The sequence below is a fragment of the Eleutherodactylus coqui genome, chromosome 2 (genome assembly GCF_035609145.1).
Source record: "Eleutherodactylus coqui strain aEleCoq1 chromosome 2, aEleCoq1.hap1, whole genome shotgun sequence".
Lineage (NCBI taxonomy): Eukaryota > Metazoa > Chordata > Amphibia > Anura > Eleutherodactylidae > Eleutherodactylus > Eleutherodactylus coqui.
Genome location: NC_089838.1, coordinates 259,379,514 through 259,395,106, shown reverse-complemented (window position 1 = coordinate 259,395,106; position 15,593 = coordinate 259,379,514). Strand labels below are relative to the sequence as shown.

Below are 15,593 nucleotides of genomic sequence, written 5' to 3'. Positions count from 1 at the left end.
TAAAATAAAGTATGGCAATGGGTTCCTCTATTTGTTTCGGACGTTTTGATATATAGTATGTATGGTTTTGGTTTACAGGGCGCATACGGCGACGGTTTTTGTTGGCGTCTGCTTTGTGTTATTCTCTTTCTTATGTATGTATTGTTGTTTTATTCTGTTATTTTGTTTTTCTTATTTATGTAATTTTGTTTTTTACTATCTATGTCCCCCATGACGTCATATAAGACCTCTGGGGGACATTCACATATTTTTTTTTTCTTTATTTGACAATTTCCCACTGTAGCTAGGGCGTCCATAGGAGCCCTAGTTACAGGGGAAAAGCAACCCCTGTGGTGACATTAGTCACCTGCAGAGCTGCCAGGGTCTAGTCTGACCCTGCAGCTCTGCAGTAGCAGGGAATCCCGGGAGGTCACATGAGCCCCCAAGGCTCCCGTAGGGAAGCAGAAGGCAGGAAAAGACCCCTCCTGCCTTCTGCTCCGGGTTACTAACAGCTGATAACCCGTTCCTGCTCTGACTGATTGCAGAGACAGGAGACTTAAAGCACCACCGTAATTTTACTATCGGCGGTGCTCTAAGCCCAGGACCAGCTGCCATAAATTTACTATGGCTGGTCCTAAACGGGTTAATTCACGTGACCAGTGGGGGTCCCAATCATCAGGTCCTGCCTATCAGGCCCCACCTATCAGACAATTACCATGTATCCAGGATAGGTGATAAGTTGTTTTGGTGGGGCAAGTATGTTAAAGGAGTTGTCCGGGACTACTGGGATTTGATGACCTATCCTCGGGATCCCGAGCGGCAGATTCCTGCCGATCATCTATTGATGACCTATCCTTAAAAAAAATGCCCAAAGTCCCGGGCACCCCCTTTAAATACATGCAGTAGTAGTTATGGGTTTCCTCAGTTTCCCTCTATCTACTACTACATGTTATCCAAAGCTCAGAAAGCAGTTAGTGTGACAATCATGGAGTAGGAAGGGGTAATATAAAGCGGGCACAAATCTGTTTGCAGAGGAAAATAAGTTTATTAACTTCATACTACTAGGTTATTATGGTGGAACAGAACTCAACCTGAAAAGGACAAGTCAAGAATTCCAATCTGCTAATAATACTTTGTTGTCATCACATAGCCAGAGCTACATGCAGAGAACATGGTGTCTACATTCTGTCTTATGCCATCCTGACACCTGCAAAAGAGCTTGGACAAAAGGTTAAAGTGTACTGCTTGCCATATAGGAAAATGATCAAATTACATCTTACAAATTAGAGTTGAAAGCTGTGTCTCCTACTGTATAGGTTTGTGCATCCTGCAACCTGACTGTGCTGCTACTTAGAACCAGAATCAGCTGATCAAATTACTCTCCTCAACATTGACATTGCAACACCAAGAAGGACAAGCCTTTTTCAACTTTTCAAGACCTAGCTCCAATTGGTGGCATCTGGGAGGGGTTTCAATGGTATAAAGGCCACATGAAACCTTTAAAAAATGCATAAAGTCTTTGGTATGATTGTGCAATGCCTCCTTTTCGTCAATGTGCCAGTTGTCATCATATGTTGTTAACTGAGGACAGAACCCTCCATCTGAGAGACCTTGGTTTATCACTCCAGCAGATTGCTACTAGCGTTGAACGATTATTGAAATAATCAGGTCGGGAGTGACCAACCCCATATTAAAAAATAATGGATTGGAACTTTCAATTCCGACTTCCATTAAAATCAATAGGAGTAAATATTGTGTTCTCTAATTTGGCCTCCTTGAACAACAGTAAAGTTGGTGGTGGCTCAGTGGTTAGCATTACTGCCCTGCAGTGGTGAGGTCCTAAGTTCAAGGTCAGATTAAACCCTAGAACTCCAGCACTGCAAGACAGCACAACTCACTACACCTGTCCTTTCTGCTCAAAGCAGAGGGGCAATGTTTTGTTGTTTTTTTTTTTGTTGCTAAAAGTCAGATCAGGACGATCCAATCCGATTTAGCAAAAATCAGGCCAATTTTATTGCCTGGAAGCTCACAACAAGCAACACTAATTTCTACGTGCATAGGCCAAGATGTCAGCACTGTTCAACATTGCATGTTCCAGTGTTTGGGAGAACAATGATGAACTCGAATGACAGGAAGAGGTGCACAGAGGCAAATCTCTTCCCAAACGAGCCGTCTGATTAGAAGATTAGCGTGTAGTGATCCATTCTGTACTGTGAGTGAAATTGGAATTCACATCCCAAGCCTAGGGTGTCGAACAGCATAGCACAGTGAGGTCCACTGTTTCCATACCTCAAACCATCAGGTGCTTGGGCAGCATTGGGCTACAAGCCAGACGTCTGGCGACAGATGCTTCATTGACCTCATGCTACTGCTTTCACAGGCTATCATTGCAAGAAGGCAATGGAGGCTGGAATGTAGATCTGTCCTTTTCAACGATGAGTCTTGCTTTTGTTTTGAATGCAGTGATAGCTGGAGATTGGTCTTGAGACCACATGGCCAATGCCATGAAGAGGTCTACACGAGGGAATGTCACAATGGTCCTACTCCTGGCATTATGCTGTGCGGTGGCATAATGTATAATAGCCAGACCCCTCTAGTCTTCATTCTAGGTAGAGTAACAGCTCAGCATTATATCGATTTGGTCATGGAACTAATGGTACAACCATTTCTCCGAAGTGTTCCAGGAACTGTTTTCCAATATGACAACGCCAAGTCACATGTTCCTCTGCAACTGTGAGCAACCTGCAGGGCCTAAATGTTCTATCATGGCCTACAGTGTCTCCAGACTTATCTCCCATTAAGCACATATGGGACATCATTGTCCAGACACTGCAAAAGGAGCTGCCAACAGCGCATCTTGATGATTTGTGTGCTCAAGTGCATTTAGCATGGCAGAACATTCTTCAGACAATTACTAATAACCAGATTGATAGTATGCAAAGGTGTGTAAGTGCGTGTATTTTCGCACATGGTGCTCATACTTGATACTGAATAAATTGAAGTGTTTTGAATATTCTGTGTCCATTTTTTTATCATTTGCGTGTCAATAACATGTCTATTAGAGATGAGCGAGCACGCTCGGATAAGGCAGTTACTTGAGCAAGCATCGCTCTTCTCGAGTAACTGCATTCTCATCCGAGCAGGCTCGGGGGGCGGCAGGGGGGAGAATGAGAGAGATCTCTCTCCCCCATGCTCGACCCTGCCCCCCCCCCCCCCCCACGAGCCTGATTTCGATAATTTTCTCTTTTGGTGTTGCAATGTTGAGGAGTATAATAGGGCAAAGTGCATTGCAATGTACACTGTAAGGGCAATCACCTTTTTGTGTTTATAGTAAAAATACCCCAAATCCCTTTAGAATCATGGAATGGTAGAGTTGAAAGAGACCTCCAGGGTCATTGGGTCCAACCCCCTGCTCAGTGCAGGATCACTAAATCATCCCAGACAGAAATCTGTCCAGCCTTTTTTGAACACTTCCATTGAAGGAGAACTCACCACCTCCCCTGGTAACCTGTTCCACTCATTGATCACCCTCACTGTCAGAAGGTTTTTTCTCATATCTAATCTGTATCTCCTCCCTTTCAGTTTCATCCCATTGCTTCTAGTCTTTCCTTGTGCAAATGAGAATAGGGCTGATCCCTCTGCACTGTGACAGCCCTTCAGATATTTGTAGATCGCTATTAAGTCTCCTCCCAGCCTTCCTTTTTGCAAGCTAAACATTCCAAGATCCTTTAACCATTCCTCATAGGACATGATTTGCAGACCGCTCACCATCTTGGTAACTCTTCTCTGAACTTACTCCAGTTTGTCTATGTCTTTTTTAAAGTGGGGTGCCCAGAACTGGACACAGTATTCCAGATGAGGTCTGACTAAGGAAGAGTAGAGGGGGATAATGACCTCACGTGATCTAGACTCTATGCTTCTCTTGATATATCCCAGAATTGTGTTTGCCTTTTTTGCTGCTACATCACATTGTTGACTCATGTTCAGTCTATGATCCATTAGTACACCCAAGTCTTTTTCCCATGTGCTGTTTAGCCCAATTCCTTCTATTCTGTATGTGCTTTCTCCTTGTTGCACCTTGTTTTCAACATATAAGCCCTTAGGTGCAACCATTTCTTATTGCCCCAATGCATCTAAAACTTAAAAAATAGCAACTTTGGAAATAGTCTTGATTAAAAAATATTTTACCATTTTGCACCTACAGCCCCTTGGTAGGCATACATTTTGCTGTGATTACAGGATACTAAGAAACCCTGTGTAGTCTGGCCCTGTACTCAAGCCTTATCAGTGGCATAGCAACAGGTGTTGCATTTGTGACCAGGCCCCTGAGCTAGTGGTCCAAGAGGTGCTCCTTCGACCACTAAAATGGCTAAACTTGTCTGCCTCACTACCCGCATTTAGCCTGAAGGTGTAAACATTGACATTTCCAGCTTCATCAGACAGTGGTGATGTGCTCACACTGCCTGTTATGCGACCCAAACAAATAACAGCTCCTCCCTCTTCTCCTGATGTCAGCTGCTTAGGAGCACCTAGTGAACATGAGAAGGGGGAGGAGTTGTTCACAGGCAATGTGAGCACAGCGCTACTGTGTGATGGAGCAGGAAGTTCATACCGTTTGGCCAGATAGGGGGTCTCTAATACTTTACAGGGGCACAGGTAGGCACTATTTAAATATAGGGAGGGGCACAGGGGATCTATTACTATACAAGTGCATAAGGAACTCTAGCACATGGGAGCCAGTACTAAAGTAAAATTATTTTAAAAAAAAAATCATGCCCCCCATGTATAAAAACACTAATTGTATGTGCACCCCTCCCGGCTCCACCACAGCTCCGGCGCTGCATCTTCAAGTTTTCGCTATGATGCTGTATTGACAACCTGCAGCTGCCTGTGTACAGAATGCTATAGGCTGCTGCAGCAAATCACAGATCCCAGTGTCTGAGAGCTGACAGCTATGATTGGCAGCAGCAGCCTGTAACATCCCATAAACAGGCTGACTACAGACTGTCAACACAGACCTAGTGCAGAGAACAGAGCTGCGGAGATGCAGCAGCGGGTAACAGTGTGTATATAATTCTTCTTCTTATATATGGGGCCAGAAGTAAAAAAAATACTCAGACAAACCCTTTAAGTGGCACAAAGAGACCTTTCTTACTTTGTGAGCATTTGGGGGGGGGGGGTTACTATTTTTCTGGGCACAAAGTAGGCAATATTACTTTGGAGGGGAGCCTAAAGCAGGCACTTTTTCTTGACCATAGGCAATAGGCAAGGCGTTCCGAGGAAACGCCAAAAGATAGGACACGCTGCAATTTTCCTCAATTTGAATGACTCTAAGGCCTCATGTCCACTAGCAAAATTGAATTGCGGATTCCGCTGCAGATTTCTGCTGCGGAATCTGCATTCAATTTTGCCCATAGGTAATCATTGGCCATCCGCGGTCAATTAAATTGAATTTTGCACCCGCAGATGGCATTTTAATTGATTTGTGTTTTCCACGCACGGGAGAAAAAACGCGGCATGCTCCATTTTACCGCGGATTCCGCGCGGATCGGCCACATTACTATCACATTGATAGCAATAGGTGCGGATATCTGCATGAAAAAAAAGAAAACATTTAAAGCAAATCCGCATGGAATCTGCTGCAGAAATCCGCAGCAGATTCTGCGCAGATTGTATTTTACTAGTGGACATGAGGCCTAAGGCCTCATGTCCTCGAGGAAAAGAACAATTAAAATCCGCAGCGGATCACCCGCATGCGGATCCGTGCCCCATAGGGATGCATTGACCACCCGCGGGTAGATAAATACCCGCGGATGGTCAATAAAAGTGAATTAAAAATTTTCTGGAGCATGAAAAAAAATGGACATGCTCCATTTTAGTGCAGGTCTCCCGCAGGCTTCTATTGAAGCCTATGGAAGCCGTCCGGATCCGCAAGAGACCCGCGCCTGAGTTAAACTCACCTGCTCCGGGCGATGCAGGTCTTTCTTCCTTCGCGGCAGGATCTTCTTTCTTCGGCCCGGCGGAAGTACCCGGCGCATGCGCGTGGCACGCCGCCGGCGTGGTGAGCACGTCCGCCAGGCCGAAGAATGAAGATCCGGCCGCGAAGAAGGGAAGACCTGCACGGACCGCAGCAGGTGAGTTTATTCTTATTTTCAGCCCTCATTTCCGCGGGGTAGGAGGGACCCGCTACGGATTCTCCATGGAGAATCCATAGCAGGCTTGATTTTCCCCATGGACATGAGGCCTAAAGCCTAATGATGGCCCACTGTGTGCTTTTCCTGGCGGGTTTAAGCACCATATTGTTCATATTGTGCGCACATTTGCGCATCCCCCATGGACTTATATGGGGATCCTTGGTGTGCAAATATGCAGGAAAATAGAGCAGGCCCTATTTTTTTGCACATGAACACAATACGTGCAAAAACATTGTTAATGAGAGCAAACCCATTTTGCGGCAGTTTTTGCGGCAGTGTTTATGCAGTTTTTTAGAGCTAAAGCTAGAAGTGGATCCAGCTGGAAGAAGTATGAGTTCTTCCTTTATATTCCCCATTCCTTTTGAATCCACTACTGACTTTGGTTAAAAAAATTGCATCAAAAACTGCCACAAAAATTTTCTTTTATTAAAAAAAAAAACCTGTTTGTGACACAACCCTAAAAACTACATGGAAGATGGATACAGAACAAATTAGGCTACTTCTGTCCCCCCTTTGCATCTACTGTTACACCGGTCGAGCCTGACTGTCTGTGTCTATGGCAGGTGCATGAACAGCGTGCAGATTCTTAATAATGTCACTACAGCTTGTAGAGGGCTTAAAGTTTCTGGAAACTTTTTAATAGGTCACATAACTGTATACCATGTCTGGAAATACAATACAATGTATTAGAGCCATAGCTTATGGGAAATCTTGGGGTATTCAGCTATAAAAACACAAATGGAAAAATGGGAGGACCATGGGTGCTAAGGATTAAAGGGAACATGTCACGTCCCCATAGCACCATAAACTAAGCTAGAACTTCTGTTAGGCCGGCTGCCCACGGGCATATTTGCATTGCGGAGTCCGGGGCGGGTGTCCGCAGCAAATACTGTCCATAGTATCCTATGGAAAAGCGCTTTTTCCTGCACACAAGCGGAAATCAATTGCGATTTTCTGCTTGCGGAGGAAAAATAGCAGCATGCTCTATGGCTTCCATTGAAGTCAATGGAAGCCGTCCGACACCCTGCGGCCCTTCCACAATTAACATTCAAGGTTGCAGCACCCACGTTATCACCTAGCGACGGCGTTGGAAAATCTGTACCGCGCATGTCCGACAGTGAGCCGTTCGGATCATCCGCAGTACAGAAAAAAAAGACAGGTACGCGGAGTCACCGGCCGGGCACAGGGTCGGATTGCGCTATGGGATCCCGCACCCAGAACCCGACCTGTTCATGTGCAGCCGGTCTTAGAGAATGTGACAGGGAGCCGGGGGATGTATTTTTTATACTCACCCACTTCCTCTGAAGTCGGCACGTAAATCTGACTTTCGGAGTCCCAAGAATGTGCACTCCCGCAGACTTTCATAGGAGAGTGTGTTCACAGGACTCTGAAAAGTGTCCGATTTTCGTGCCACACGCCAACTTCAGGGGGTGGGAGATAAGAGGGTATGTCCAGTTTTCAGTATTAAAAATACAATCCTACGCCTTTAAATTTCTTTGGCAGTGTGCCTGAGCAGCTGATAATGCCGTAACCTTTGAGGTCTGATGAGAACTTCCTTTCAGTGCAATTAAACGAATGACCATTCATCCAATTGCTATGATAATGAACTTTAAGAACTGAGGGTAGGTTAATGTATCCTAAAAATCCTGTCTAGGGCACCAAAGAGCTCGACCTGCCCCGGCATTCAGGAAAGCTGAGTGACGACCACTAGGAAGTGCAACTGCAGCAATTTTGGTGGTCATACAGCATGTATGATCAGATTATTAAAGAGGAACTGCCAATTCTGTAACACTTTCTCTTAGCTCTCTGCATTGTGCTGTTCCTCTGTTATTCTAGAAATGTCTGAGTAAATTGACATCTGGGTGTTACCAGATGAGGGTGCGTCCTGCACAGCCTGACATTATCCAATCCCTGCTGACAATGTAAGGACACACCCCTTTGACAAGAAGAATGCTAACACCCAGATTTATTACAGTATCTCATGCTAGCTGGTAAATATGGCATTTCCTTATACTTAACTTTATACCACCTATTAGTTCACTTAGTTGGTAACAGAAATTGTGCCAAAATTTGGCACAATTTTTGGTGAGAATTTTGGTGCACAATGTCACATTTAAGCAATGACCCCTACTCCTTTGCCAAATGAGTTGTAAAAAGTGTCCAAAAGTATCTAAAACACATACTAAATGTGGCGCAAATCAAATTGTACAAAAAAGTGCCAAATTTTCAATAGTAAATCCAAAGTTCTAAGAAAAGATAATCCAGAACTGTCATTTCATGGTGAATTCAAGTATTTACTAAAACAAGCATGGCAGAGGAGGTGGCAGATTGGTGCCTATATACTTAGATCAGTGTTGTACATGCCGGTCTAAGTAAACCCTGTGCCTGGCTACAAGTGACAAATATATTAAGGGATAGAAACCTCTTAATACATTTGTTTCATCTGGCGATACTTCCATGCGCCAGATGAAAACCTACATCAGCACCAGGCTAGAGTAGGTTTTTGCTATAATCTATTCCAGTTTCTGGCATATAGTATTTCAGAAGGGCCGTGCATGGCCATACCTCTAGAAGTCACTTTTTGAAAAAGTAGCGGGGTGCGGTATAATTACCAAAAAGTTTAAGTTTTGCACCAAAATTGTAACTTTTGCACGCCAGTATTCTGTTGCCCATCATAGTGAATACACCAAATTCTCCTTAAACTACTGTGTACAAGAGAAGACAGGTGATTTTTTTTGTGGTCTTTGTGATGTTCATAGTATTATTGTATGTTTACCGCTTCCCATAATGGCTGTGTAATATGCTGCCACTATATAAATAGAGAATGTTAGTTAAAGCAACCCTCTAATCCTAGACAAAGAAAGATGACTACATCGGTAGTCTAAGACAGTGTTTCCCAACTCCAGTCCTCAGGGACCCCCAACATGTTTTCAGGATTTCCTCAGTGTTGCACAGGTGATGTAATTATTGTCGGTGCCTCAGACATTGCACAGGTGCTCTTACCATAGGATATCCTGAAAACATGACCTGTTGGTGTCTGTGAGGACTGGAGTTGAGAAACAGTGGTCTAAACGACTACATGCTGCTCTGACTGGCCAGCGCTGCTCATGTGGACGGCACTAGCCAATCAAAGCAGCGTCTAGTGTCTTAGAATAATGATGTTGTCAGACCTAGATAATAATATAGTCAGAGAAGATGTGCGGCCATCTTTGTTTGTCCAGGACCGGAGGGTCGCTTTAATATTATTGCATATAGTTTCTTTATGCTATGGACCTACCTACCTGGTACTCCTCCACCTCCAGCCTGTACTTCTCTTTCATCCTCAGCAGCTCTTTTGATAACACCTTCTGGATCCCCATTAGTTCCTCATACTCTCTGCGCAATTCCTCTATCTGTCGTTTCTGCTGTCTGACCTCCTCCTCCACCCCAAGACGATCTTCTACGTCCAACCTCAGTGTGTTCTCCAAGTCTTCAATCTTTTTTTGGTAGACCAGGAAAACCTCCTGCCAGGATTCGGAGATCTCCAGCGAAATGCTCTGCACATCCTCTAGGCTTAGCCTGGGTCGCACAACCTCCTGCATTGTAATTTGCAAAGGCGTCTGAAGACCCTGGCTTCTCAAGTCAAACATTTCCTCTTCTTGAGACGTTTTAAGGATCTGACATTCTTGTTGGAGGCGAAAATACAGTTCTTCCAATGCTGCCTGGTTACTTTTTGCTTGCTGCAGATCTCGCTTGTATTGTTCTATCTGTTGGTCAATTCTTATCCTCGCGGACCTCACTTGCTCCCATAATTCTTGCAAGCTCTGAAATTCATGCCAAAGGTTATCCTTCTGTAGCTCTGCTTCACATTTTTGGACATTGAGGTCTTCCACTTGTTTCCTCAGCTGGTATATTTCATTGTGGTAAACCTGTGCCCACTCTGCTCCTCTTTCCTGGCGAAGTCTGTGGATCTCTTCTACCAGTACCCGGTTCTCCGCCTCTAGCTGCCGCACTTTCGAGAGGTACTGGTCCAAACGTTTATTTAATTCATTTAGTTGGGTTTTCTCATCCCCAAACCCTCTCCTTACATGCAACATGTTTAAAGCCAGTTGGGATCCCTATCTACTGCGTGATGTCCTATGGTTTAGGTCTTCGTTCCTCAAGCTGCCCAGAGAGCTGAGACTCTAACTGCAGTGACACAGACTACAGTGCTACAGGGAGTGACAATTTAAGAAGGAGGAGTTCATGGATGGGCAAAAAAACTTCTGCGAAATACTTCAAAAAGGATGAGAGTTTTGCTCAGTGTAAAGCAAGATAGTGCCATCTGCTGGGCCAATGCTGTAAAAGACGGGTATGAGTTCAGACATCGGATAGCGTAATCCAACTGTAAATAATAAGACTAGTAGAAGACACCGGGCAGTTCCTGGACCCGAAGTGAACAGCGCCGAGCGGACCCCATTGACTATTATGGGGTTTGTTCGCTTTCCATTCAGCTGCCTGGCTTTTTGCTGGAAGAAAGAACGCTGCATGCTGTTTTCTCGGGCGTGAATATTACTAAAGGAAAGATAGGGCAGGACCTGTCTTCCCAGGGTTTTTTTTTTCAAGTTCCTGCTCTAGGGTCCGAAGTTTGAACGTCCTGAGAAAAAAAACCCAAAACGTTAATTTGCAATTATGCTATGTAGCAGCGAGTGTAGTTGCGCATATGGTCGTCTGAAACCACCCTCATATGCGGAAAAATTCACGCTAAGGGTTCATGCCCACGGACGGAGCGGGTTACGCCTGTGGTTTTACGCCGCGGGAATTCCGCGGGGATAAACAAAAAAGTCCCTGCTGGCGATCACGGAAAAACACGCTTTTTACCGCGTTTTTCTGCAGTCTCCATTAATACTCTATTGATGGAGACCTCCTGCCGTGGAAAAACGAGGTAAAATAGAACTATTTTTTTCCCGTGGCGTAAATCTGCGTCAGAATCCAACATCTGAGGACTGAGCTATTAGCTAATAGCTGCGGTATTCCGACATAGATTTACGTTGCGGGGAACGCGGCATAAATCCATCCGTGGACCTTAGCCCTAAAACATGCTGTTCATGGTGCAAATGTGCTGCATTTACGTGAGCAGTTTTTTGTAATCCACTGCTGTGGATTACATAGATTTTCCATGTCAAATTTTGCTGTGTGAGCAGGATCTGAGGTTAGTGGTATGATGCACATTGGGCGCATTAGTTGTGGATTTCCCCGCACGGAATTTACCCTTTGGCCCTTATATACATGGCAATACACGTGCTAGAAAAATCCAACATGAGTTGCAATAGAAGTAGAATAGATGCTGCTGCAGCACCCAGTGACTTTGGGATGAAGACTGATTGCAAGCCAGTGCTAATTGCCTAATATCAGGCATCCACCCTCAGAAGCCTTCTCAGGGCTCTTTCACACGAACGTCATTTTAGCGCTCCGATAGCTGCGCTAAAAATTGCAGCTATCGGTGCACTGACTTGGTCACGTGACCGAAGAATAGCCGCGACCAAGTCAGTGCACTGATGCCGCAGTACCGAAATCCCTTGGCTGCCAGAACAATGAAGGGAATCCCTGCGGAGATGAAGGGCATCCCCATGGGGATGCCCTTTATCCCCGCGGGGATGCCCTTTATCGTTCTAGTGTTCCCCACTGCTAAACTTCCTCCACCTCCATTTTTCTGTCGGCGGAGATGGAGTTTAGCAGCGGGGGGCACCTGTCATTGCTTAGCAGTGCTAGGCGCTGCTAAGCTCCCTCCCTCTCCCTTTGCCGGCCAGCTCCCATTGACTCCCATTAGAGTCTATGGAGCTGCAGACGTTGTGCCGTCAAAAGATAGGACAAGTCCTATCTTTTGACGGAGAGAAATCTAGTCTAAAGGAAACCATGGGTTCTTTTAGACACGATATTTTGACATGCCTACCCTGACGCCTATGTGAAAGTCGTCCCAGGACTTACTCAGACAACCGTATTTACGCAGCTATTTAGCCGCGTTAAAAAGAAATAAAAAATCTCAGAAAAAACATGACCATGAACGTTTTTTCACTGCATAAGATAGTTGCGCCAGAAATAAAATAGCATATATGCGACCGCTTTCGGTCTGTACACCGCTTGAAAAGATAGGTCTTGCCCTATTTTTCGACGTGATACACAGGAAGCTCCCATAGACTTCTATGGGAGCAGGAAAACAGTGAGGGGAGGGAGTTACCTGCGTAGAACGCTAGGAAAGAAAGACAGCTGGCCCTAATTAAGCATTATTTGTCATTCCGAGGATTTTACAACGATCACTCGTTTTCATCGCTTCTGCGTATCTTTTGTATATACGCAGCAGCGCCCCATGTGAATGGTTAAAAATACGCGAATAACGATCGGGGCTTGATCACGTCAAATCTTCATTCATGCGATTATACGGTGCTTACAGGCGAACATAAAAACACATAGGGCCGTGTGAAGGAGGCCTTAGAAAAGTGATGTAAGAGCACACATGGGACCAACTCCATACTAGTGATAATGGTTTTGGAGTGTTCACCAAGGACATACACCAAATTAGCCATAACATTAAAACCACATGCTCTGCCTTTATGCATCCTGTGAACTACTTAGAAAACTAGTCCTCTGACTATGTGCATGTATAGTCCATGGCAGGGGCGTAACTAAAGGCTCAGGGGCCCTGATGCAAAACATGAGCTGGGGCCCTGCCTCTATCTGTATCTGTACCCGTACCCATACCTAAACCGTATGGGTACACAGAGGCATAACTTGAGGCTTTTGGGCCCCAATGCAAAACCTGTAACAGGGCCTCCAACTATAATGCTTTATTCATAGTACTGGGCTTCCTATATGGAGAAGAGAGGCCTTATGGGCCCCCTAAGGCTCCTGGGCCCGGGTGCAACCGCATCCCCTGCATCCTCTATAGTTACGCCCCTGGTCCATGAGATGCATGGGGTAGTGGTTGTATAAAGGCATATTCACATGAACGTAGGCATAAACATGTTCGCCTGTACGGAACGTATTTATGCATGAATTAATTTTTACCAAGTTTGACTCTCGATCATAATTGGCGCATTTAAAGCTGCCCACACCGTGCGCTGCAGCCGCAGGTAAAAAAACACTCTGAACCAATCGCAAACAACCGAAAGAAATGCTCGGAATGGTAATTAAATGCCTATTTAGCGTGAGCTGTCTTCTTTTCCCAGCGTTGTACTCCGGGTAACTCCCTTCCCCTCCTTTTTTTCCAGCTGCCATAGACGTCTATCGCAGCTATCTGCGTAATACGGTCAAAAATCGGTCAAGACTAGAGATGAGCGAGCGTACTCGGTTCGGGTGTTTTTGCACTCGAGCACCGCTTTTTCCGAGTAACTCACTACTCGGATGAAAAGATTTGGGGGGCGCCGGGGGTGATCGGGGGGTTGCGGAGGGGAGTGGGGGGGGGGGGGAGAGCTCCCCGCTGTATCCCACTGCTACCCCCCGCTCCACCACGTCGCCCCCCGGCGCCCCCGAATATTTTTGTTCAAGTAATGAGTTACTCGGAAAAAGCGGTGCTTGAGTTCGAAAACACCCGAACCGAGTACACTCGCTCATCTCTAGTCAAGACCTATCTTGTCACCCCCCATATAAAATATACAGCCAAGAAAGGTCCTATCTTTTCTCGCACTAATATTTTGCGCAGAAAAAAAAAAAAGACGTTTGTGTGAATAAAGCCATTGAGAGCAAAGGCATCGCTTGGTTGCGTGATACTTGCGACTTTTGAAGAAATGCCTCCGCAAATACATGTGTGTGAAATTATCCTAAGGGCTTCTTGAGACAACTGTATTTGCACGCGTAGAATATATACGCAGGCAATGCGCAGAGAAGAGAACCCATAGATGTCAGTGGGTTCATTCTCATGAGAGGGTTTTGCACGTGCATTTTGGGTGCACACAGGAAAATCAAACCTGCTCTGTTTTTCTGCCAGCAAATCCCCCCATAAAAAGGTCTTCGTGATCGAAATGCGCCGGGTAATACGCAGGTGGGAATCAATCCATTGAAATCAGTGAGTTCCATTCTCTCCGTATTGCGCACAGAATTTGTACGTGCAAATGCATACGCAAACACGCTCGTGTGAAGCCGGCCTCAGCAATGGATTTCTGCCATGGATTTGCATTCACCGATGCCACCGGACAGTAAAACGGAAAAAAAAGTTGTGCCCTGAGATTCTAGGACACGACTTGGATCACACACCGCGCAGTCACTAGTACTATTTTCGTCTGAGAATCAGGCAATTCTCGCCTTTTTGCGCACAAACTCATTCAAATGGATGCATGCTGTTTTTGTGCGTTTTTCGAACCGAAAAATCACGCCTGTGCATGTTCCCTCATTTTCCGAAATGCTGCAGATATTAACCCTTGTATTTCAGGGGTGGAAATCTGCAGCATAAATAGGCATGTTGCAAATTTAGAAGCTGCAGTTTTTTAAAAAACTCTACGGAATCCTTGCGTAAAATTGGCGCACCACGTGAAGGAGATTTTTGACATGGTTTGCGCTATGAATGCTGCAGCGGAAATTGCGCAGCGAGGACGCTGTATGAGAAGGTGTGGGCTTTAATTCCACGTTCTGTCAAGTGTTTGCTGCATATCGTCACAGCGGAATTTAACCCTCCGTTAGTACCTCCCATACACGTCTATGGAAACCTTGGTGTACAAATTCGCACAAAATAGAGCATGTTTAAATTTTTTTGCGAAAAATGCACACACAAAAAAAGAAAATGTAAATGAACCCATTGAGATCGATGGGTTCTATTCTCGGAAATTTTGCACAAATGTGAAGCAGATTTTGCTGTGGATCAACTGAATGCTGATAGTAGAAGAATCGCTGGCAAATAAAGCACAGAGAGCCATCTACAGTATAACAATGGGAGCAGAACACTCAGATTGATGCATAATATTTGTAATCAAGTAGGCAAAAGAGAATAACAGGAGAATATTATAGTAGTGCTTATAAAATAGCTGCTCTTAAAACAAGTGTTTCCGCCCGGGATCGAACCGGGGACCTTTCGCGTGTGAGGCGAACGTGATAACCACTACACTACGGAAACGTGGTTGGAGGTTCTGCCCTACTGCTAGTACATACTGCTGCCCTGCGCTCTGTAGCAGCTCCCCCTACTGGTTGATCGCTGCGCAGCTCCTCCGCTCACTTCTGTGTGCAGCTGCTGAAGGAGATGACAGTTGATTAGATTACAGCGTTCTATGGGCGGCTGCCAGAAGGTTGCATGGATTATCCGGAGACAGACAGTACTTAGGGGGTCCCACTGACTCTAGGGGGGTCTCGGCTCTCTGACTGTAAGTAAACAGACCTGGAAAGATTCCTCCATCAACAGCACAGAGTTACAACGGCAATGCATCACTGACTTTCATCCACCACTAGGGGGAAGCAGAACTCTTGCACAGAATGGGG

At 45.3% G+C, this 15,593-nt stretch overlaps 1 protein-coding gene and 1 non-coding gene across 3 annotated transcripts in view; both read right to left on the bottom strand.

Moving 5' to 3' along the window:
• The window catches only part of SYNM (synemin), a 93,953-nt gene extending 83,613 nt beyond the window's left edge, over positions 1-10,340 (bottom strand). For both annotated transcript variants that reach the window (XM_066592849.1, XM_066592848.1), the window contains exon 1: positions 9,455-10,340. In XM_066592849.1, coding sequence (XP_066448946.1) covers positions 9,455-10,249 — 795 coding nt within the window. In that variant the 5' untranslated portion in view covers positions 10,250-10,340. The remainder of the gene's footprint in view (positions 1-9,454) is intronic.
• A 4,821-nt stretch (positions 10,341-15,161) lies between these two features.
• On the bottom strand, positions 15,162-15,234 carry TRNAV-CAC (transfer RNA valine (anticodon CAC)). The gene has a single exon. It is a non-coding gene; the product is annotated as a tRNA-Val (tRNA).
• Positions 15,235-15,593: the final 359 nt, after the last annotated feature.